Source organism: Brassica napus, chromosome C3 (assembly GCF_020379485.1).
Source record: "Brassica napus cultivar Da-Ae chromosome C3, Da-Ae, whole genome shotgun sequence".
Taxonomy (NCBI): Eukaryota; Viridiplantae; Streptophyta; class Magnoliopsida; order Brassicales; family Brassicaceae; genus Brassica; species Brassica napus.
Window position 1 is genome coordinate 70,560,448 of NC_063446.1, and position 24,910 is coordinate 70,585,357.

Genomic DNA, 24,910 nt, shown 5'->3' on the forward strand with positions numbered 1-24,910 from the left:
GTTTTTGTTCTATAACGCATCGATCGATGCATTTTTAAAAAAACATACAAGATTTTCCGAGGAAATTCCGAGGAACAATTCAGATTGTCGATAGATCGATGGGATACTCTCATCGATCGATCACAATCTTACGGCCCGGTCCATCCTAGTAATCGATCGATGCGTTTTTGTTCTATAACGCATCGATCGATGCGTTTTAAAAAAAACATACAAGATTTTCCGAGGAAATTCTGAGGAACAATTCAGATTGTCGATCGATCGATGGGATACTCTCATCGATCGATCACAATCTTACGGCCCGGGCCATCTTAGTAATCGATCGATTTGTTTTTGTTCAAAAACGCATCGATCGATGCGTTTTTTTAAAAAAAATTACGTTTTGAAACCCCAAACACTAGTTCGTCGGAATTTCCTCGGAATATTCCGAGGAAATTCCGAGGAAGAAGAGGGTTTCCTCGGAGTTCCCTCGGAATAATCCGAGGAAATTCCGAGGAAATAGGGTTTTTAAACCGAAAACAACGTTTTGCCGTTTGAATAACACCTATATAACCCTTATTAAGTGTCTTACGTTCATTATGAAGTCAAAAATTTGTTCCTTACCGTATAATTAACACTTTTCCGATTGTATGAACGAAATCTCGCAACATAAGAGAAACACTTATACCTTTTAATGAACGGTAAAGGGAATACTTTCAATTAGTTTTGAAATTTGTTATTTTATGGTTTATGCTCATGTATACAAAGAATCCTCAATGGTATGCATTACAATTGTATAAGAAATCAAATACGGCAAAAAAAATTGATGTTTTGAAACCCCAAACACTAGTTCCTCGGAATATTCCGAGGAAATTCCGACGGATATTTTACTATCTGTCGGAATTTCCTCGGAATATTTTCATTTTACCGGGCAAATATTTCGCGAAAATTGAAATTAGAATTCCGACGGAATTCCGACGGATAATCTCCGTCGGACCCTAGGTTTTATAACCACGAGCCCCTTCTTCTTCCCCATTTCTCTCTTCTTCCTCTGCGCGACTCCTCTCTTTCTCTCCGGCAATTTCCCCCTGAAATCCGACGATATCTCCGGCGATCTCCCTCTTCTCTTACACAAATCATGTAAGGACCCTATCTCACTCTCTTAGGTTCTATTTGTTAGGTTTTTGTGTAGTTTTGATAGATTTTTGTTAGGGTGATTGGTTAGGATTGTGATTTGGTTGTATAATAGGTTTAGAATTGTGATTTGGTTGAATAATTTGTTTTGTTGAATTGATTTAGAATTTTTTTATAATTTTTTTATTTTTTGTATTTATAAAATCGATTTTTGTATATAAAATCGATTTTTGTATTTTACAAAACGATTTTTCTATATAAATTCGAATTTTTGGATTTTACAAAAAAAATTTCTATATAAATTCGATTTTTTGGATTTTACAAAACATTTTAAATATCTATAAAACTTTTTTTGTGATTAAATACTATTATTTGGGATTTAAAAATATTTTTCATATATATATATTATTAAAACTATTTTTTTGTAATTATTAAACAATTTTTATTTATTAAAACTATTTTTTGTTTATTAGAACTATTTTTATATATTTATTAAAAAAATTTAATATATATAAATCTTTTTCTGTGATTAAATTATTTGGGATTTTTTTTTAATAAAAAAATTAATTTATATATTTCTGTATTTATTAAATATATTTTTTTAATTTACAGGTCTCATGATGATCAGACCCGGCCTCGACAGCGTCGTGGTCGTGGTGGTACGGGGAGCCAGTCTCGGGATTCCAGCCATTTTCAGGATTCTCCTTCGCCCCACAGCTCCAACCATACATCTCCCTCTGCTGCACCCGCTCATGCTCCTCTCGCTCCCGCTGCTGCATCCGCTCCTGTTCCTCCGGGTCCTCCGGGAGTGATGAGGGTTGCGGAGTTGGTTCAACAGCCCGGTCGTGACCATCTTCCGTATCTCACTCCGTATCCACATGGACGGGGTCAAACATGGTAATTAAACATTTTTTTTTCTTTAAATTTGGATTCATTATTAACCGTTTGTTCTTTTAATAAGGTTCAACCGATCCGGGAACGGGATCAGCGCATAGATCAACCGTATGATGTACTCGGCCCTCGACAGTGGACATCCGACTTTCACTCACTTCCCAACCGACAAGCAGGTTCTGTGGTTTCGTCAGTTTGCGGTAAGTATTCTAATTTTTTACTTATATTTTTAATCTTTAATATAAATTTTCTACTAATTGTGTTTTTTTTTCAGCAAGAGTTCAACTGGAATTCCGATGAGACGCTCTTTATCTATCACCACTTCGTCCATAAAGTAATGGACAACTATGGGAAGCAGATCCACGAGTGGAAGAAGAAGTGAGAAATCAATAAGGTTCGATTAAATTTATTAAACAATTTTTTAATTTATTAAACTATTTTTTAATTTATTAAACTTTTTCTTTTTTTTTTAATTAAAAGGTCTCAAAGTCGATGAACGACACGGTCTGGAAGGAGTTGTGTGCGCATTGGGATAAAGAGGAGACGAAAGAAACTTCTTCCACCAACTCCACCAACCGCAGGAGCGACCGTAAAGGGAAGGGCATCTACAAGCATAACTTGGGTGCTCAATCTATTGCCACTCTCGGAGATCGCATGGTAAGTTCAACCGCTTTTTCTTCAATTATTTGAGTTTCAGAATTTAAATTTATTGTCCATTTCTTCTAATTTCTAATGTTTCTTTAATTTTATGTTTTTTTTCAAGGCGGAAGAAAATGATGGCGAGCCGGTCGATGATCTCGCCCTAATGAGGAGGGCGTATACCAACAAGAAGACCGGCCAGATTGATGACGGTCTTGTGAGGGACGTGGTCGACCTGGTCCAAACTCAGGTGGTAGACGAAGTGTCTCAGCTTCAAACCGAGGATGACGCTTCGACGGCTTCGACCAACTTGTCCCGGTTTCGAATCAACGAAATCGTTGAATCCGTAAGTTCTTTTTTTTTAAAGTTCAATTCATTTATTTCTTGGTTTAAATTTCTAAATTTGGCTTTTTTCTATTCATTCGGTTCCAAAGAAGAAGGGACGTTTGTTCGGTTTGGGTCGTCGCACCCGGTCGGTTCCTCCTTCTTCTGCACCACCGCCCTTTGTTGATCCAGAAGTACTTACGGCTCAGTTGAAGGACAAAGATGATCGAATATCTTTGTTGGAGACCCAGATGGCGGTTCAACAGGCGGGCTATGAGGCACAGAGGAGGCTGAACCAGCAAATGATGGAGATGATGCAGAGGATGTACCCGAACGAGGTGTTCCCGGACGTGCCAGACCCGTAGTTTTTTTTTTCCCCAATCTCGGAATGTTTTATTTTTATTTTTGAAACTTTGAATATTAATTAATATGATTTCAATTTTACTTTTAATTTCATATTTTTGAATTTAAATTTCAGAAATTTTATTTTTTCAAAAAAATTAATATTTTTTACATTCCGAAGAAATTAATTATATTTTTCACTAGATCGATCGATGCGTTTTTGAACAAAAACGCATCGATCGATCCGTTTTTTTAAAAAAATATAGCGAGGGACATTTCCCTCGGAATTTTCCGAGGGACAACTCCCTCGGAATATACCGAGGGAACAGTTCCTCGGAATAAACCGAGGAAAAAGTCCGTCGGTATACTCCTATCGATCGATGTATATATGTCCAAACACGCATCGATCGATGAACTTCCGAGGAATTATCCCGACGAAGTTCTACCTCGGTATATTCCGAGGACTATTCCGACAAACAAGGGATCCTCGGAATTTCCTCGGAAATTTATTTCCTCGGAATTCCGTCGGAAAATTCCGAGGGATTTCAGAGGAAAAAAGAAATTCCGAGGAATTATTTCCGACGACGTGTTTCGTCGGAATTTCGTCGGAATAACGATATTCCGACGAAATTCCGACTATTTTTTCCCTCAGAATCCTTGATGTTTTCTTGTAGTGGAAGGACTTTGCTGTATCTTCCATTTCCGTCATCGTCAAGATGATTCTCTGCAGAGTGAACAAAACAGAGCTCAAGAATATGAAACAGAGCTCAACTAATATATTTCGTCATTTGCTTGAAATTATCCTACGCTCAAGCTCCAAAACAGATCAATATCAACTTAGTATATTAAAGTACCTGTCTATTTTGTCAACGTCTTTGTTATTCCTCTCCCCCGAACACAATTGAGGTTCCAAGACTTTTATTGAACAGATTTTTGATCTCAGGAACTAAGCTTGATCACCCAGTAGCCGATCTTCGTTGTTGCTTCTCCAATTTCATATAAACGCCGATATGTATGATTTAGATATAATCTATCAAATATCGATTCAACATAACAAAACCCTAAATTCATGTAAAATAGAAATCGGTTGTTAGATAAAATTAAAATAAACTCTAAACCTTTGTAGATAAGCGTTAGTTAGTGATGATCTTCAAAAACTTCTTCCGTTTAGATTCAAGTGAAAAGTGATCTGTATATATGTTTAACGATTTGGTGAGGAAGACATAAACAGATTCTGGGATTAGGTTTGTTCTGAACGAAGCTTAAGTCGCGTGTATTATCACAAAAAGTTTGTTTTGTTCCTTGAAAAAATAGGTAACTGAAATCTAATGGACTCATTACTTGGATCATAGACTATTGTGGCCCATATTACAATCTCCAATTTATTCTCTGAATTTGATTGATTTTTTTATTTAATTTAAGAAGATAAGTTATTAAAAATTATAGAAAAAAAATCTTTTAATGTATTTTAAGATATATCTATAAGTCATTTAAAATATATGTCAATGTTATTTGTTGAATAAAATATAGTTCTTTTTTTTGAAAAAATAACAAAAACAAAAACAAAATAGATATTTAATTTATTTATTTATAATTTTAATACAAGAGATATAAGTTTTATTTTGTTTGACTTTATATTTTTGTGAAATTTTTCAATATCTTTGGAAATAAAAATAATTTTATATTTTACAAAACTAGATTTTAAAAATTCATGAGTTCAATAATCAGACACTAATTCAACAAACAAAAATATATGTTGACTTTAGTTTCTTGTGAAATGTTTCAATATATTTGGAAATAAAAATAATTTATATTTTACCAAACTAGATTTTAAAAATTCATGAGTTCAATAATCAAATACTAATTCAACAAACAAAAATATATAAAAGAAGATACAAATACATATTACGGTTATAAATGATTAATTTGATGAAAAACAAGAAAATTGAATCACATACTTATGTTTGAAAAAATCATATAACCATTTGAATATACATCATTTTTGACATAAAAATAAAATGGCTATGTAAATAAAAATGGAACCGCGCGGGTCCAAATCTAGTTTATATTATAATAAGTTTAGTAGAACATCTTGTTATAATCGTACGAAACAAAAATACAAATCAAAACGCGTTTATATTTCGTACGTGTCTGCAATCTGCTTGAAAACGCAAATCATAGATTATAGGCTGCCTTATTTATTGGAATAAGGATGAACATACCCTTACTCTGCTTTACTTGCGTGGCAAGAGAACCTTTGAAGCAAACTCATCAGACCCGTTATTAGGAGCAGCCTTAAGTCCAAGTATCGAACATATCAGATTATATATCTCAACATTCTCAAACGAAGCCACTTTCCTTCCTCTTGAGAACAAAGGACCATGCCCTATGAATATACTTCTCATCGAAAAGAACGCATTGTCATACCCATGAGCTCCACCACATTCCTTGCCTTTACTCTTCTTCTGCTCAACCTTGTACCCTTCATCGACCAGTCCTATGATAGGTGCGATACGATCACTGTCTGCGTAATGAAGCCTTTTTGGTAAGTCCTCTTTGAGATAAACTTTCAAGTACTTCCCGTTCTCCACTTTACCTGACCTCAGGCCTTGGTTCATCTTAGCCACCACATCCTTAGCATCGTGACCTGAAGGCGGTTTAATCGCTAGCAACGGAGTGTAGTTCTGAACCCATCCGCTAGGGATCTTGATCCAAGGAGATAAATCATCAAGAACGATGACTTTCTTATCACAAGTCCCAACCATTCCATGATCACCAACCATGATCATACTCACATCCTCAAAGACCCCTCTCTTCTCCAACCCGTCGATAAACCTTCCTATCAACCGGTCGACGTTAACAACAGCTTCAGTGATCAGAGAATCATCAGGACCAACCTGGTGACCTTGAGGATCAGGATCGTTAAAATGAATCGTTATGAAACTAGGGATGTCACTATAAGGCAAATCGAAATATCTCAAGATGGTATCAACCCTATCATCATCATCACCATCACCATCAGGAACAGAGCTATTGTAGTGTTGACAGAAACCTTTAGGACAATCCCAAGAGCCCTTGCGTACCTCAGAGCCAGGCCAGATGTAAGTAGCCGCCTTGAGCCCTTGGTTCACTGCCGTTTCCCAAAGCGGCTCGCCTAGCCACCACTCGGGCTCGTGGCTGGCCATAGTGAAAACGTCTCCTGTTTTCGGATCCACGAAGTTGTTGTTGATGATGCCGTGGTACGCAGGGTATAGGCCCGTGACGATGGAGTAGTGGTTGGGGTAAGTTACTGTCGGAAAAACGGGGATTAGACCTGTTTCGGCTTCTGTCCCGTTGGCGATCAAACGGTGGATGTTCGGTAGGTTGGTCTTGAACTGGTACCCGAAACGAAAGCCGTCTGAGGAGATTAGTAGAACCACGTGCTTGTCGAGTTTCTTGAGTGGGCGAGCCACGGGTTGTGACTTTGAGACTTGGTTTAGAGAAACGACAGCGTTTTGGGAAGAGAAGAAGATGAAGGCGAAGATGAAGCAGCTTGAGATGGGCTTTTTAGCTGATACTGTGGCGTAGGAGATCATGGCTTCTTCTTCTCTCTTCTGCTTAAACCTCAAACTTTGATCAGAGCTGCTTAGCTTTTGAGTATTTTGGTCTTGGTCTTTGAGTGACTTCCACGTCCGGTTTCCCGGTAAAAAAAAAAAAAGTGATTCAAGTTGATCTGAGGACTCTGAGGTTCGTCTCTACGCTGTCGTTTTAGTGATCTCTTAATTAACGTTTAAAGTGTCTTGCTTGTTTTCAAATTGTCTTAATGTTCCACGCGCCACCGTTGAGAGAGGGAACACAAAAATGGAGGAGTGGATTCCGCTTCTCGACATTTTCCTCAAGAGTCCCTCACCGGAAACTGAAGCGTCGCTCTGGTTAGACGAAGCTTCCATCTCTTTCTCCTCCTCCTCGTCTTCGTCTTCTTCTTCATCTCCGATAAACCGGAGCTCGTTTGTTTCACTGCTGAAGAAACAATGCGAACCAATCGATCAGAGCCCATCTCCGTCTTCAAACAAGTAATACCCAGATCGAAAGATTTGATTTTTTTACATGTTTATGGAACCGATTTAGCTTCTTGCTGATGAAAGTGTTTCTCTTCAGGGTTATGTTCATTGAGACGTTACCAAACATGGTCCAGTCTCGGATTCTGTCGTTCCTTCTTTACGATTACAAGAGGTTTTGCGGTAAGGATCTGGTTTGGCTAGCGAGGGAAATGCTGGGTGGTGGTAAAGGTGTTGACTTTTGGGTTCAGAGAGCTGCACAGAACCTGCTCGATACAATGCCTGAACGAAAATTCGATTGGATATCTCGTCTCGATTTGGGTTCAGCTGATGAGGATAGTATCGTGGAGGAGTTTGACTCTGTACCTGATTGGCTCACCGAGAAGAAAGGTGGTTGTATTGGTGCTATTCTTCCGTGGCTTCCAGTATCATGCGCTGATGTAGGTTCAGAGACGCTGGTTGTTGATTCTTGTAATGAAGAGGATTTGATGAGTCAAGGTAGAGAGAATATGGAAGTAGATCATCGAGAAGCTGTGGATGAGGATGATCATGAGATAAATGTTGCGTTACAGCCTGATGTTCACGAAATGGCTGTGAATCTTAGAGCTAAGGTTAAGAGCTGTGAATCTACTTCTGAAGTTTTAGCCTTGTGTGATGAAATTCGGAAGCTTTGCTTGGGGAAAGGTAGGGACTGTTTAAGAGTTTTGGCTTTGGTTGAGCCTTGGAATGCAGAGGACGAGACTACTGCGGTTTTGCTTTCGAATCTGCATAGTGGAAGTGAGGAAGAAGAGATTGGTTGGCCAAGCCAGATTCTATGTTCAACCGTGCTTCCCAAGTTTCTGGCTCTTGAAAAATCCGCCTCTCGTGTGTTGATGTCTGCAACAGTCGAGTTTTGCAAGATCCACCAAAGAGCAGGTGAGTATGGGTTAGTGTTCCCTATGATACTAAGGAAAGAAGGGATCAACAGCTTCATCTGTGAGGTGATTGCAAGAGTTCTGAAAGAATGCTGGCACTTGGGCCATATCTCTGCTTTTTGCCAGAAGTTGCTTTGTGGAAGAACAGAAGAGAGGAAGTTTCTGCTCCTTCCTTGCCACAGAGATCTCATATCTGATGACCTGACGTGGAATGAATCACTGTTTATCCTTTTTCAGAACATTTTGACACACGACGTCCCTTTGACTCAAGGTTCCGTTGATTGTCTTGTTTCTAAGGTCCAGGAGATGGCAGAAAGGTATTGCAAGTCGCTAAAATTTGGAAACTTCTTGCTACATTTTATCTCCAAATGTGCTACGATGCTACATGCTCACAAGTATCCGCTGATTGAATCTGTTAAGTGCACTAACAGTCTGGTTACAAAGTCTATCCTGTCGAAACTCAACGCCCTGTAGCTTCATAATCATAGGCTGTTCTTTGGTATATACACTTCATCTATGGTGGTATTAGGTTTCACTTGGGAGAGAGGGTATGAGACTGAACGAGATGTGTAGTTCAGAAGGGCTTCATTAGGGGTTTTGAAAGTGTTATCAAGGCTTATCTCAGTCAAGATGAGCACTAGAGTAGCATTTTGCATTTGTTGGATAACATGGTGACATGTATGAACAGAACACATGTCTTGTCTCTGAACTTGATGGTTGAAGAAAACTTCAGATACAAGCTGGAGATATAATGGCATCAGCAGCAAAACTGTAGGATTTGGCTATTGACAGTCTACTTCATGCTTCACCGCTATTACTCCTCCAAAGCTCCATTCACGAGTCGCAATTTTACAAAGGAACGATTCAAGAAACAAACTCAAGTTCAGTTCACCGTTCCTGGAATGAAAGAGGCAACAAAATGTATCATCAAAAAAGCTTCTACAGTGAGAGACCAGAAAAATGATTCAATCCAAGATCACAAATAGACATGAGATCTAGGCTTGGCTATAGACTAACTGGCTACATACAGAAAGTGTAAATCTTTATAGGAACACCTGATTTTGTCATCACTCTTGTAAGTGAACACATCTTCAACTTATTGTAATAAATACCAAAAATTACCAACGGATCTTTTTTATCCACTCGAATGTTGACAACACTTGTTTTATGTTATCTATTAGACATTACAGATTCAGTGAAAAGATAGTGTTGAGCCATTATTGATCAACGAATGCCTAATCCAAGTCTCGAAGCTGTGAAAACTCAAGAACCTAGCCACTGTCTGAACTTGCATATCCCACGACGACCTTCTGCGAAAGAATCTCGGATTGACTGCAACATGGCACCAACCGCAGGAACACTATACAGCTCTGGGTCATGTTCCTGTATTAAGCATCAAAAACAATATGTCCAGATGTTTCTGCCATAGAGATTCAGAGACAAAAACATTGAAAAGAGTTTAAGTAATAACAAGTACCATCTTCGTGAGACGCTCTTCAAGACTTGATGTCTCGGTAGACATGAATATCTTACGATAGGCTGCTCTCAGGCTCTTCATCTACCAACGCCAAGCAAAAAAAAAAAGTCAGGATTATTTGGTAACATTCCAAAGTGACTTAACATCGTGACACAGTTTCAAACCTCCGACATGGTAAATCCATTACGTCTAAGTCCCTCCAGATTCAAACCGCGAAGTTCGGCTCTTTCTCCAGTCACCATCATGTACTTTGGAACGTCTTGTGAAACCTATATACAATAGAATCAGTACGTATCCACAGGTAACTGAGAGTATGGGATGAGAATATACCACAGAACCACCACCAATGAAAGAGAAAGAACCAATATGACAGAACTGGTGGACGACCGTGGCTCCTGCTGTGTGTGTATAGTCCTGCATTAAACCAAATGAAACCATGCTGAAAAATCCAGGTTTGAAGTATAGACACAAGGAAGATATTACTTCTACAATCACATGGCCAGCAAGAAGCGTATTGTTGGCAAATATGTTGCGGTCACCAATCTTGCAATCATGTGCGATATGACAAGAGCCCATGATTAGATTATTGTCACCAATCACCTGTTCAAAACCAACAAAAGACAGAGCTCAAACACACAAGAAAACATCCCAAAACCTTTTAATCATATTGGTCAATGGCATACCGTTTTATCACTAGCCTTTGATGACCTGTGAATAGAACAGAACTCCCTGATCTCGTTGTTGTTACCGATGCAAAGAAAGCATTCATCCCCATCCTAAAACAAGAAAACAAACCACATGACTAAGATTAAGACTAGAACAATCCAAAGAAGTGATGAGAGTCTCAGACGCGCACACACACCTTGTACTTCAAGTCTTGACATTTAACACCAACCACAGCGTGGTGACCTATTATGTTATTGCCTCCTATGACTGTAGAACCAGGAAGCTCATCGCCAACAACAGCACCACTGGCTGACAAAAAAATCAAGGCAGACACAACAAAGATCAGTCAAGGATTGTATAAGTACTGAATATAATCTAAGAGATCAAAGGGAGTTACGTCATGAGGACACAAGATTCCCCCAACTCTGTGTTTCCAAAGATATGACTAGAAGGATAGAGTTTGCAGCCATTGCCCAGCTTCACTGAAGAGCCAACTGTACAGTATGGACCAACTGAAACTCCCTGTAAGAAGAATTGGAAACACCATTTGTCTGATTATGACCAATGTCTCAAACTAAAACATCACACTTTGGCCAGGTTCCAAGTAAACCCACTATTCCACATTTCAAAATGACTACTTTTGGGTAAAAATCAAACCTTTCCAATCACTGCATCTGGGTGGACGACAGCACTTGGGTGTATAAAGACGTCAGGACCTCTCGTGTCTTCACAAGAATCTGTTCCAAACCACATAGTTAGTCACAGAAGGTAGAGATACTAAAGTACGTTAATCACATAAAGCACAAGCGAGAAGAGATAGATAGAGAGAGGGAGAGGGGTTTACAGGAGGGGTTAGAGGAGAGACGACGGCGTATAGAGGAGCTGAGGAGAGGAGAGAGAAGCCTCTCGCGAGCTTTGAGGAGAGAAATCATGGCGGGGGTCTAAGTAGAGCAAAGACAAACCAGTTCGGTTGCATACATGCCGTTGTGTTCGACGAAATGCCTCAGAGAACAAATAAACGCAGTGGGATGAAATCGCACGCACGCGCCCAGTTGAGCCCGTTATTTCAACTCCCCTTAGTTTATAATTTATAGAAAAATATCGTTATAATTTATAAAAAAATATCCTAGGATAACTTATAACTATAAAATTTGTGTTATCACAAAATAGCTTCTAAACATCAAAATCATCGAAATAGATTCCATCAAAAAAACTAAAAATATTTATATCCAAAGTATTAACTAATCTAGACTTTATTATTTAAGTTGGGAGTGAAGTTTAGGATTAAAATTTTAAGATTCAATATATAAAATTTTAAAATAATAATTTGAAAAACAAATTTGAAAAAAAAATAAATTCATATTTCAAAATAAGATTTCAAAAAATTGAAAAAAGTTTGAAATTTATAATTTACATTTGCATTTTTAATAAACGTATTTTAACCTTGTGTACTCTTTATCCAAAAAAAAACATTTTGGATCTTTTTCGAAAATTTGCCCTAGTTTATACTAATTTTGGTAAAATCTGTTTCTCAAATTTTATTTTATTATAAATTATAAAAATTGTTGATTCAATTAGGAGTTATTAATTCTCCTAAATTAAAAAGAGTCTGGAATTAAAATTCTAAAAAAAACATTAATTATTGGTTATGAAAATTGATAGAAAAGCTTACAAATATCTTTAACATAATGCAAATAGTTTACATAAAACTAGGGTCGGTCCGCGCTACGCGCAGAATGTGATGTATATTTTTGTTTAAAATATACTTTTGGAAGATTTTTTGTTTGTATTTGAATTTATTGATCATGTAAATGTTCTTAGGTTTTGAAAACTTCATTCACATAAGTTGATTGTTGTTGGACCAAATGAGGGAGTAATTTATTTTGGTCTGAGTGAGTCCGAAAGATAGTGAGATTAATTAAGTTTACAAAAAACTGGTCACCTTAATTTGTTATTAGTGTATCTTCTCTATTAAAAGAGAAGTACCATTTTTATCTACTATTTAGAAGTCTACTAGGACCATTTCATTAATCACATAATATGATATAATAATTAATAGGAATATTAATAATAAATTAATTTTAACTATAGATTTGAATTTTATTTTCAGTTATAACAAAATCTGTTGAGAAAAATCTAACAAAATCCTACTAAAATTTTAAATAATTTTTATTTAATATTTGTTTAATTAATTTCGTAATTAAATAATATAATGCTTTCATTTAAATAAATTATCATCTACCACTAAAACGGGTTCAAATTTGTTAATCATGTCAGATTTGTTTTATACAAATGAAGTTATTAACATATGTTAAAAATTTATTTCTACAGCTATATATTTTCAAAAATCATATGTTGAAGAATATTTTTTATTTGATGATTTCAAATTATGAAAACTCGAAAACGTAATAAAAAAGGTAAAATGTATAAAACAAACCCCTATATTAATAAAGTAATAAGAAACTTAAACAATAAAATTAAAAAGTTATAAAATACTAAACACTAAAATATAAATTGTATATTTAAATTTATATAATAATATTAAAATTAAATATTTATAAAATGAAAATATACCCGCACTATGTGCGGGATAAACTCTAGTTTGTTTATTAAAAACATATTAGTTTAAATTTGAGAAGTACTATGAATTAACATATTAGTAAGAGTGGGTGGGTCTGCGAGTATTATTTCGGTTAATCATCTTTTACAATACTTTAGTCGGCTGCATTTAAACTTTTTTATTCATACCCTAATAACAAACTGATTAGTGTAAAGCTAATATATGTTTTTCTTCAAAATGTACCGGCATTAATACATGTTGCCTAACATTAATACATGTTGCCTAACACATCTCTCTTGCCTCGTAGTATTGGTAAGACAATGTGTATGAAGTTTCTAGTGAACTTTTATCATAACTATTATAAATGTATAAAGCCGATAACTAATCCATCATTTATGTTTTAACATATTTTTGCCGAACTCTTATTTTATTTTACTTATCAATATAATTAAAGTAGAATGAACATGCAAATTTTCAAAATAAAAAATATATAAATTAATGTAATCTATAGAAAACAGTCAGTAAATGGCATAATACATGGGATAATACACATATGCTATGGTTCACCGGGATATGTCAAAAAACAGTCACTAAACAAAGCACCCTCTGAGATTTTATGGTAGTGGTATTAAGAGTAACCACTTTGCTGGCGATGATCTTAAAACTGGAACGTCTGAGTCTCCAGTAGAAAGTAAAGATTAGGTTGATAGATGCATAGCCCAATAATCGTTTATTTCAGGCACAATCCGAAACATCACGTAACTCATAAAAACTAACTTAAACTTGAGTCAAACATTTAATAAATTATCTGTAACTTAATGCTGCCATGTTTCACTCTCAATTTTTATGTATTTTCTTTATGCTTTAATTCAATGTTTTTTTTCTTTCTTTTTGTAAGTAAACAATTTTGTGGTAGTCTCTCCTTTCTATTGTATTATTTTTCATTTGTTTGTTGTAAGATTAATATTTTAAAATGTTCATGTAATCTACGTTTGGAAACCCAAACATATGAGGTTGACAAAAGAAAAAAGAAAACCCAAACATCATCGGACAGGTAATCGTTTTCTAGAGTTGAGAGGGCATGTGTTGTTTTGCTTATCATTCTTGTAAGGTATACCAAGAAACATTAGTTCCCGAATTTAGATATACCAAAATTACATGAGATCTTTGGAATGGTCATTATTTTTCTTTTATCCAAGAGGCTGTTAAGGTTTTGATAAAATAATTTCCATGGTAGAATCATTTTAAAAATTATCAGGTGTTCGGCTCTGATTCGTCTCCTAATCAGAGCCGTGCTCACCTTATCAATTTTGGGGCATTGGCCCCAGGCCCCCTCTCACATTAGTACATTTTGATAAAACATTTTCCTGCATATAATTTGAGTTTGTATATACAATTTTCAGTTGTAACCAAAATATAACTTTTGCCATTAATTTTCATAAGATTAATTTTTCTTAAAAATAATTTTAAAATATAAGATAAGAAAACAATTTATTTTCTGGTTCGTATTAAAAAAAATTAATACGCATATTTGATATAAAATAAATTATTTTTGCTCTAGGCCCCTAATAGCCTTCGCACGGCACTGCTCCTAGTGTATGTAGGAACTTTTGGGCGAGTTTTTTTGTTTCAAAATCGAAAAGATCCAAGATTGGATGTGTATCGGTTCTAGTGGTGGTATACCAATGGGCGTCTCGAGTCATCTTCTCATTCTGTCTTTTTTAGTTTTGAAACACCATTCTGTCTTCTTTACAATGGAATTTTTTGTAATAAGTTAATAGTTTGACCAACTTTCAAGAGGGAGATAAAGAGAGGAGTCTTCCACTATCTTGTTAAAACATAGATGATTTAATAACCCAGTTTTCATAACAGAGGAAAATAAACCATGCTTTCTTTTGATTGGAGAATTGGAGGAGATGTTAAAAACTTATCTTTTCAGTTTTCAATTAGATTAAGTGATGGGTTTCCTACAAAAGCAGACATTGATGGAGTTAAAGGGAAAGAGGTTGAGAGATAATCATATAGAGAGATTGAGAGATAGTCATATAGATTGAGAGAGATTAGTCGGGCACTGCATTCAGGTGAGAAGATATACGTTTTTGTCGCCTTTTCGATTACAAATGTTGATGTTGAAACCCAACTACGTACGCCTAAAAGAAACCCATCAGAAGTTGATAAGGCTTAGCAAAATGAAGCCACCTCTTAAAACACGTGTTACCAACTCGGGATAACACATAAGTCACAAACGGTGCCGAAAAATAGAACTTCTTTAAAGCCGCCAGCGAGCATACCAAACATCACGAAAGCTCCTTCGACATGAGCACCGGCGCTAACCGAGTAATAGTCTTGAGTTGTCGATCAATTTCTTCAAAGAGAAGTAGGAGCTCTCATCCTCATCTCAACTCCATCTCCTCCCAGATAATCTTCGCCATACACTTCCGATGAAGTCCGCTTCACACTGAACGGCAGTGGTCGTAAGGCCGCTTCACCAATAATTTTTACTGCAGTAATTTCTATAACATCTGTGAGAAGATAACCGCTATTAGTACATCATATGGATAAAACAATATCTATCAATAAAACTCTCTAAGCACATATATATATAAAAGACTGTTTCAATAGAATCTATAAAACTATAAGCCTATATATATATAAAGGCCGTTTCAATTAGAGTAATTTACTTGGTACTAGAAGAGATGAGAGAAAAGATGATTCGAAGAGCTAAAGTACTATTTATACCGTAAACACACACCGGCCTGCCGACGTGAACCACACATTTAAGAGACCCCATCATGGCCGATCGAGTTAATGGAATTAATCACAGAAGCCATCGGGCCGTTTCAGAGATCGGGGAAGCAGAACAGAAGAGGAGAGAGAATGAGAGACGGACTTGATCCTAGATTCCTCCCGTAAGAACAATTAGGGTTGACGATCGATAATGGTCCACCGGGCCCATTGGGATAAAAATGTAAAAGATACACGGACAAATGAATAAGCCCAACAAACATAAAAAGCGATTAAATGAAACGGTGTGCAGCGAAGAAGCCTCGATGAAGTGTTACGTTTTGTATTTTCAGGACACATGTCGACACCATAGAGCTCGAATTTATGCGCTGGCAGCTGAGGTGGACACCCTGGGAGAGAATCAAAGCCTATTATATATATAAAGATCTTCAGTAGTTAATGGAGATCATATGGCAATGCCTAATATGATTCTGATGTAAGTAGAACCATCGTATGTACCCTTATTCATTTCTAAATTACATTTCACTGAATCAGATAAAGATAATAAATCTATACTATTAAAATTAAAATATTATTTTGGAGGTCTCCTTTGTTTTTGTAAGTTTTTACAGGATTGCAACTGCTATTTAATTATAAAAACAAATATTATGGTAATTATTTAAATTGAGCAAAGAAACAAATATTTACCAGGGGAATTTTCCAAAAATGACTCAGAACTTGATTTTGAATACAAAATTGTACTTCAAATTCAATCAAATGCAAAAGTAACCCAAAAGCCTAGTGAAATTACAACAGCCTCCTTATGAACAAACAAAAAACATGCATTCAATTTTACCATTATAACTCTCCGTTAGAGAAGACTTCTTTGTAAGTCTTCTCTATGGTGACTTCTTTGTAAATTTTCTCGTTCAGTATATCTTAAAAAAAATTTTATAATTTAAAAAAAAAATTGATAGGTAAAAAATTAAAATCATGTAATAATAAACATTTCACAATGATGTAAATTTAATTCATCTGAAATTGAATTATTTTCAACATAGATGAGTGAATGTATATTGGCTCATGAGTCATTGGTTTAGGGTTTGGTAACATATGTTATAGTATTGTATGTATCTTTAGGGTTAGATTCTGGAATTTTACCTTCATTTTTTTTTCTTTTTCAAATTGATCCATATATGTTTAGTAACTATCAATAACTTGTACTTTCTAAGTTTTTTTTTTTTAAGTTTAAGAAAGTGTTTTTTTGCATATTTAATTGATTTTAGGGTCTGAAAGACTAACATAAGACTTAAAAAGAAGTTTTCAGACACATCCCGCCTAATTTTTAGTAGAATTTATGGTTCCCACCTAAATTTTGGAATAATTTAGGTTTTCCGCCTAAATTAAAGTCTTCCATAAGACTTCCAGAATTCTTCCATAAGTCTTCCAGAGAAAGTCTTCTCATGGACTAGATCTTAAAAATAATTTAATTTTTTTTATAAAAAATATTTTCATGGGTTAAAATTTGAAATCATGTAATAATAAACATTTTTCAATGATGTAAATTTTAGTTTATTTGAAATTGAATTATTTTCAACATAGATGAGTGAATGTAGATTGGTTCATGAGTCATTGGTTTAGGGTTTGGTAACATATGTTATAGTATTGTTGGTATCTTTAGGGTTAGAATTGAAATCTTATCTTCAGTTTTTTCATTTTTCAAATTGACCTATATATGTTTAGTAACTATCTAATAATTTGATTTAAACACTTTCTAAGTTTTTTTAAGTTTAAAAATGTTTTTTGCATAGTTATTTGATTTTAGGGTCTAGAAGACTCACAGAAAACTTAAAAAGAAGTCTTCCGACACATCCCGCCTAAATTTAAGTAAAATTTAGGGTTCCCGCCTAAATTTTGGAATAATTTAGGTTTCCCACCTAAATCAAAGTCTTCCATAAGTTTTCCATGAATCTTACATAAGTCTTTCATGAGTCTTCCAGAAGTCTTCTGGGTCGAAAATATTTAACCTAATTGAAAATTTTGTCTCCATATATAAAGAAAATTTACACATTCTCTTTTTTCCTCTCAAATGACTGCAACAAAAATGTAATGTTTCTCACTATAAAACTCTCCAACCTCTCTCTAATCTCTTTGAACATCAAAAAGCCAAACTTTATATCAATTTCTCACTTTTTCTTATGTCTTCTCACTAATTTATCTTGTTTTTGCAAGTTTTTCATTACATGATTCTCATCTTTCACTTTTTCAAAGATAAATCTCTAAATTTTGGATATGAATTTATGTGTGTGTTTATATGTTAGATTCTAAAAATCTATAGATTCAACATAGTGTGTCTGTTTTGTTTATTTTGTAAGCATGAAATTTTCATTTTTGAAGTTTTTCTCTGTTTTGAAGTCATTTGAATGTTTTTGAATTTGCAGGTTTTTTCAGATCTGGGAGACTTTGAAAGACTTCTCAGAAGACTCTCGGAAGACTTCTCAGAAGCCTTCTTAAAAAGTCTTCTAATGCATTTTATGCTAGAAGACTTCCCACGAAGTCTTCCGAAGTCTTCCCACGAAGTCTTCCGAAGTCTTCTGCCTAAAGTGGTATGTATTTTGGATATGTATTTTGTGTGTTTTATATATTAGATTCTAAAAAATTATAGATCCAACCTAATGTGACTGTTTTGTTTATTATCTAAAAATTTATTTTTAAAGTATTCTCTATTTTGAAGTCATTTGAATGCTTTTGAATATGCAGATTTTTCAGATCTGAGACAGATTTTGGAAGACTTCTGGGATAATTCTTGGAAGACTGTCGAAATACTCTCGAAAGACTCTCGGAAGACTTCTTGGGAAACTAATGTATTTTATGCTAGAATACTTCCCAGGAAGTCTTCAGAAAGTCTTCCAAACTCTTCTGCCCAAAGTGGTACAAAGAGATGATGTGAAGTGGAGTCCAAGCTTATCTATGTTGAGGAATAATATCTAGATGTGTAATAATTTTATTTATGGTTTTTTTTATAATTTGTATGTGTAATATTTTAGTTGTGAATTATTTTGTAAACTTTAAGAGATGTTAATCAAAAGAATAGTAAATATGTTCATGTTTTGCCAAAAGTACTTGACTTCATTAAAGTTATTGATGCAACATACCAACAAATATTTTAATCATTCTACCCATACATAACAAAGCACAACAACACAACAACTTAGTAAAATTTGCTAAAACTAGGAGAGAAGACTTCTCAAGAAACCTTAGTCAAATTCACAAAAGATCAAAATTGAATTTTAAGTGAAAGTTGAAATTTAAAATCTCATGGAAGTTAAAAATTGTATCTTATGAGGAAGACAACACAAACACAGAACATCAACTTAATAAAACAAAATCATCGGAGAAGACTTCTTATGAAGTCTTCTACAAGTCTTCTATGAGGAATACTTACAGAAGACTTCTCCGTTTAGCTAGAAACATTATTAAACATCAATGTTTGTAACTTCATAATTATCACCAATTAAGTTATAAATTCGACTCAGTAGTCCCAATATTGACTAATAAACATGAATTAGCAAGAAGATATTAAAAATTCATTTTAAGTTTAGATAAATATGAAGTTTAATAAAGATTTACATAGAAGACTTCTTTTGAAGTCATCCACGGAAGACTTCAAAAGAAGTCTACTCTGTGTATACTTCAAAATAAGTCTTCTATTTAGGTCATTTTTGCAATTGCAAATTTACGAAGGAAGACTTCTTAAGAAGTCTACTCTACAGAAGACATCTTTGGAAGTATTCCTTTGTAAATATTGCTTTACTTTTGAAATTGAATTTTTTTTTAAATTTCCAGAGAAGTCTTCCTTTGTAAAGAAGTATTCTCTGATAAGTCTTCTCTGATAAACAGGTTACTTTTGAATTTGACCGAAGTTAGTCAGAATTTAGACTTTTTGTAGAAGACTTCTAGGGAAGTCTACCTGGAGAATACTTCAAAAGAAGTCTTCTCAATGTCGCAAGAAGTCTGCTGGGTTACTTTTGCAATTGACTATATTTGACTTTTCGAGAGAAGTCTTCCGTCGGATGACTTCTGTAGAAGTCTTCTTTCGCGCGCAAAGGTTTGACCAAAACCCAGAATTAAACTCGAGAAGACTTCTAAAGAAGTCTGGGAATTTCGAAATTTTACTATTGATATTAAATGTTTTCTCATTGATATTAAATGTTTTACTATTATTTTTCAATTGCAAAAGTAACCTACGCAGACATCTTCCGGCATTGAGAAGACTTAGGGAAGACTTTCAGAAGACTTCTGTAGAAGTTTTCTCCAGGAAGACTTTCTTAGAAGTCTTCTACAAAAAGTCAAATTTCTGACGAACTCTGGGAATTTCGAAATTTTTGTTTACAAAGGAAAGTTAGAAGACTTCTAGGGAAGTCTTCTATTAAAACACACACAAAAGGTCAATTTCAAAACTAACCTATGCATTGACCAGAAGACTTCTAAAGAAGTCTTCTCGATGAAGTAGAAGTCTTCTTCATCGAACAGATCTGAAAAATAAAATGTAGTTCGCGATTTCATACCTTGAACTCGTGAGATGACTTGCGTGGTTTCTCCAATCACCCAGAACTTCACCACAACAGCTACCTACTCGTTAAACACCAAGAATCGTGAGCTTATGAACCTTACATAATTTGTAATCAAAATCTTCAGTTTTTTTGATGAATTTTGAGAGAAAGTGTAAGATATGTGGTTTGTGCGGATAGAAAATGAGAAAGGATGAGAAAAAATCGAAACTTTAGGGCATTAACACTCTTAGTTTGGTAGTTCATGGTGGTTGAGGTATTGATGTCAATGACAAAGTTGTAAATATTTGGTGAAGACGAGGATGGTAAGGTAAAAGCCTTATTTTCGAGAGAAAAAATAATAGCATTTTCGTGAATAAGTAGAACTTCTAGGGTGAATAGGACAAAAAAAAGTTTCAAAAAAAACATATATTATTTTTGTGTTTGACTTAAAATTTTGATTCATTTTTTAAAGAACCCATGTTTGTTTACTATTGATATGGAAAGTTTGGTATACTGCTTGATTCTATTTTCCTATTAACATGACACGTAAAAACTAATTGATAAATTTTAGTATAGTCAATAATCTGTAAAAGAAATTGGTAACTACCAAATATTTCACAAGATTACACATAATCATACAAGAAGTCTTATAGGTTACAAACAATATCCTATATAACTACTAAAATTAACAGATACACAAACGCATTCATCAAAAATTATTGCTCAATGTCTAATGTCTTCAAATTATATTACAATCACAAACAACCAATAAATTATATTAGCTTTCAAGATATATGATCAGCATACATAGAATTAGTATATAAAATCATATATTATTTTGGAAAAAATTAATAAAAATGTATATTATAAAAAGAAAATATGTTTAAATCAATGTTTTAAAACTTTATCGAGACATTGAACCATACTATTTTCGGTCATTAGGTTATTGAGTTCAATGCGAGTAAACCATATGTCAATAGTTTAATCAATTTAATATATAATTGATGACACAAAAATCAATTTAATATATAATTATATATATATCTCAATATTAGAAATACAAGAAAAATTACGCTGATTGTCGTAAATTTTTAAATTTTTTTCTTTATTATCCGTTTACATAAATATAAAAAAACATTTAAACAGTTTTTGTAACAAGTTGGAGTTACCACATATAATAAAAATATAATAAGATAAAATAGTATTTAAATAATGCAAACTTTGAAATTAAATTTTAAAATAACAAGCTAAATCAAATTGCATTACATAACGATCATTCTTCAGTGAAACTGATAACCTCGGATTTTAACTATTTTTGCAAGTTTATCGGAATTTTAATTAATGAATATTTTTTTAAACTCTAACTGGATTCGGGTTACTGGATTTACCAGTTCGGTCGCAGTTATAGGTCGATTGTGGGTTTGGATTGGGTTTTAAAATCTGGTTAAAATGTAAAAAAAAAAAAATTTAAATCGACAAAAGCCTTAAAAATTAACAAAACATTTGTAACGTTATTAGTAAAATTGTGTATCCTAAAATCTTTCGCGCTTTTAGCTGAGTCAAATTCTATCTAGTGTTTAAAACGATTATACATTGGGAAATCGGCCAAAAAAACACTGAACTTTGCGGGAATTGCCAAAAGAAACCTGGACATATGGGCTAGCCAATAAAATCCTGAACTTTTGTTGACTTTTCGGGTTTATTAAGAAACTTACGATTGACTGACCAGATAAACACACCGTTAACCGAGTTAACTGTTAATTAAGCGGACGTTAATTTTGGGTGTTAAAGTATACGACGTCGTTTCATCACTTTGTCTGATTAAAGACAAACGACGTCGTTTATATAGCTGTGTTATTAAAAATATGAGTTTTCAACGGCTCGAACTCGTGTACTCGGGTTTAATGGTAGGAGTTTTTGCCACTGAGCTAGTGGACTTTGCAATAGATTTACGAACACAATTTCTTTTATTCTTCAAAACCGAGTTAAAGACAAATTAATGGAACGACGCGTTTTACATTAACTTTTTTATTACAAAGATGGGGTTCCATCGACTCGAACTCGTGCACTCGGGTTTAATGGTAGGGGTTTTTGCCACTGAGCTAGTGGACTTTGCAATGGATATACGAACACAGTTTCTTTTATTCTCTTTGAATCCGAGTTAAATGAATAAAAAAGAAACGACGACGTTTTCTCCTCCGATTGGTATAAACCCTAAATGGGCGAAATCATAAATCCAGTTCGCGATTCAAGCTCGATTCTCTTCGATCTCGTCCTTAAGAATCTCGATTCTCATCTCTCCTTCTTCGAGTATCGCATGATGAGTTCGGGTTGTGAGGATTCGTCTGTGAATACGATGGGAATTCGTGGTATCCCGGAGCAATGCGGCTGTGGTCGAAGAACTGGGATATACACATCAAAAACGAAGGTCAATCCAGGAAAAACTTTCTTTAGATGCCCAACGTTTCAAAATGTAAGTGTTTAATTTGATTGTGTTTAAGAAAAGAACATAAGATTCAATGGCTAGGTAGTCAGTGAGAAATTGTTTGAATATAAAGATTGTGTTCATGATTTGTGTCTAGGATCACTTGTATAAATGGGTAGATGAAGCTGTCTACGAAGAGGTTCAAGATGCATTGCCAAAAGTTGAGTGCTTTGCATCAGATGTTATGAAAATTAAAATGGAGATCGAAAGCATGAAAACCGTGGAGGAAGATTTGAAAGAAGATGTCAGGAAGGCGAGCAATGAGCTTAAGAAGCTGAATGTGATCATGAAAGTGGGTTTTTCGGTGGTTTGTTTAGGCGTTGTGATATGTCTTGTGTTGATCATGTTTGACAAAGCAGATGGGTTGTCTATGAATAGCTACTAGGAGACTCTGTTTATGTAAAGCTATGTTTATGTAAGAATCATGGTTCATGTAAGGCTATGTTTTAAGACAATGTTTCAGTAATGTTTATGTTATACTTCTTGATTGTTTATAGAAGGACAAATGAACACACCAATGAACAGACCATCAAGATAAACAACATGATGAAAACACAAAGATAATAACCAACACTATCTTCATTGAGAGTTTCAAATTAAAACAGCAGGAAGAGAAGAAAGAAAAAGGTAGTTCTTGTTCCAAAAACATTCAGACAGAGACACCATCATAAACAACAGACAACGAAAGCATTCAGACAGAGACCATCATAAACAACACACAAGAATCTAAAAAAACCATCTTCCCCACGCTGCTGCTTCAGCTTGTGAGGATTGAGGAACTTCCCATCGTGATGGTTGAGCTTGTGAGGATTGACCTTCTGAAGATTGAGGAACTTCCCATGGTGATGCTTGAGCTTGTGAGGATTGATTTTGTGAGGTTTGAGCTTCTGAGGATTGAGCTTGTGACTCGCCAAAGTGTAGTCCCTGCAACATATAAATGAATTGTTAGACACATTACCGAGAGCTAAAAAACAATGAGATAGAAACTAAGACCCTAACCTGATATTTCCTTGGTCTGCCTCTTGGTTTCTTAGGTGGGCTCTCAACAAAAACCTTCTGACATGTATTCTTGTAGTGCCCTTCTTCTTTGCAATTAGAGCATGTCATTACCCTGTTCGCACGACTCAGCTTGGTAGTAGACACTGTCTCATTGGTTCCCTTCTTTCGATCATGGTTTTTAGGCCTACCAGGCTTGCCATTTCGATTAGGTGGTGGAATCACACCTAATCTATTGGTCCGAGGCCACTCTATCATCCCATTTACAGGTCTGATCCCAAAACTGTAGGTTTCACGCCACTTAGAGGTTGTGTAGAAAGGAGCAACAAATTTAGAGAGTTTTCTTCCCACGCCAAGGATGACCTTAGCAGCATGGATGCATGGAATACCATTCATTTGCCAGCTTCGACATGCACAAGTCTCATTCTCCAAATTCACCACATATGACTGGTCTCTATCATCCACCTCAGTCTCTGGCCCAAATGCCCAACGCAGACTACATTCTTTTGACTTCTTCTCAACCCTGTCTAACTCTTTATGTGTCTTCGGGGTGAACCTAGTCTTCCTGTCCCTAGCCATCTTAGACCTATTGTAGTTCCTAGTCATACATTGGCGCCTTATCTCCTCTAACATGTCTAGCACAGGTTTCTTCCTAGGCTCCCTGATGGTCTTGTTGAAGGACTCACACAAGTTGTTCAGATTATCATTGCAGTAGGAGCCTATCTTGAAGAAAGCTCTAGACCAAGTCTCTGGCTTTGTCTTTATCAGAGATGCATGTGAGCCAGGATCATAGTTCTTAAGCTCGTCCATGTTGTAGTTGAACATACCAGGAGTGTAGCTCCTTGCAATGAACCAAAAGAACCTCTGTAACCTTAGATCTTTTCCACATTTCCTCCAGTTCTCGTAAATATGGCGACAACACTGTCTATGCTCAGCTTTTGGAAGGAGGGTATGAACTGCCTTTACTAATCCCTACAAGATCAGATGTTGATGCCAACATCTCAGTCTCTGGCCATTCTTCTCTGTCATCACCAGAAGGAGCCACATTTACCTTCTGCTTCTTCGAAACTCTAGGAGACAGAGTTGAACCACACCTCGTGGCCTTCACCGGAGATGGCGACCCATATGAAGTTCCCCTCCTCGTGGTCTTCTCCGGAGATGACGCATGCGACCCATATGAAGTTCCCCACCT

At 35.2% G+C, this 24,910-nt stretch overlaps 5 protein-coding genes across 7 annotated transcripts; 2 read left to right on the forward strand and 3 right to left on the reverse strand.

The window, feature by feature from the left end:
- Positions 1-5,355: 5,355 nt before the first annotated feature.
- LOC106386268 (venom phosphodiesterase 2-like) lies at positions 5,356-6,977 on the reverse strand. Of its 2 annotated transcripts, XM_048750507.1 has the most exons (2): positions 6,390-6,977; positions 5,356-6,203 (listed from the first exon to the last, which is right to left on the reverse strand). In XM_048750507.1, the coding sequence occupies exons 1-2, from the start codon at positions 6,879-6,881 to the stop codon at positions 5,541-5,543; spliced, it is 1,155 nt and encodes a 384-aa protein (XP_048606464.1). In that variant the 5' UTR covers positions 6,882-6,977; the 3' UTR covers positions 5,356-5,540. The 2 variants fall into 2 exon arrangements, with proteins under 2 accessions (XP_048606464.1, XP_013681591.2); XM_013826137.3 differs by having other exon boundaries at positions 5,356-6,977.
- Positions 6,978-7,063: 86 nt separating this feature from the next.
- LOC106390082 lies at positions 7,064-9,382 on the forward strand. Its single transcript, XM_013830472.3, has 2 exons — positions 7,064-7,358; positions 7,444-9,382. The coding sequence occupies exons 1-2, from the start codon at positions 7,147-7,149 to the stop codon at positions 8,729-8,731; spliced, it is 1,500 nt and encodes a 499-aa protein (XP_013685926.2). The 5' UTR covers positions 7,064-7,146; the 3' UTR covers positions 8,732-9,382.
- Positions 9,331-11,499, reverse strand: LOC106390083 (probable acyl-[acyl-carrier-protein]--UDP-N-acetylglucosamine O-acyltransferase, mitochondrial). Of its 2 annotated transcripts, none has more exons than XM_013830475.3 (10): positions 11,245-11,499; positions 11,058-11,137; positions 10,798-10,922; positions 10,597-10,705; positions 10,418-10,510; positions 10,218-10,334; positions 10,068-10,148; positions 9,899-10,003; positions 9,735-9,815; positions 9,331-9,640 (listed from the first exon to the last, which is right to left on the reverse strand). In XM_013830475.3, exons 1-10 carry the CDS (start codon positions 11,330-11,332, stop codon positions 9,521-9,523), a joined length of 999 nt encoding a protein of 332 aa, XP_013685929.2. In that variant the 5' UTR covers positions 11,333-11,499; the 3' UTR covers positions 9,331-9,520. The 2 variants fall into 2 exon arrangements, with proteins under 2 accessions (XP_013685929.2, XP_013685928.2); XM_013830474.3 differs by having other exon boundaries at positions 10,065-10,148; positions 11,245-11,494.
- Positions 11,500-22,360: 10,861 nt separating this feature from the next.
- LOC106385604 (uncharacterized protein At1g43920, Chloroplastic-like) lies at positions 22,361-23,387 on the forward strand. Its single transcript, XM_048750509.1, has 2 exons — positions 22,361-22,710; positions 22,820-23,387. Exons 1-2 carry the CDS (start codon positions 22,456-22,458, stop codon positions 23,105-23,107), a joined length of 543 nt encoding a protein of 180 aa, XP_048606466.1. The 5' UTR covers positions 22,361-22,455; the 3' UTR covers positions 23,108-23,387.
- LOC125583497 lies at positions 23,218-24,314 on the reverse strand. The gene is made up of 2 exons (XM_048750508.1): positions 23,722-24,314; positions 23,218-23,646 (listed from the first exon to the last, which is right to left on the reverse strand). The coding sequence occupies exons 1-2, from the start codon at positions 24,295-24,297 to the stop codon at positions 23,449-23,451; spliced, it is 774 nt and encodes a 257-aa protein (XP_048606465.1). The 5' UTR covers positions 24,298-24,314; the 3' UTR covers positions 23,218-23,448.
- Between the last annotated feature and the right edge of the window lie 596 nt (positions 24,315-24,910).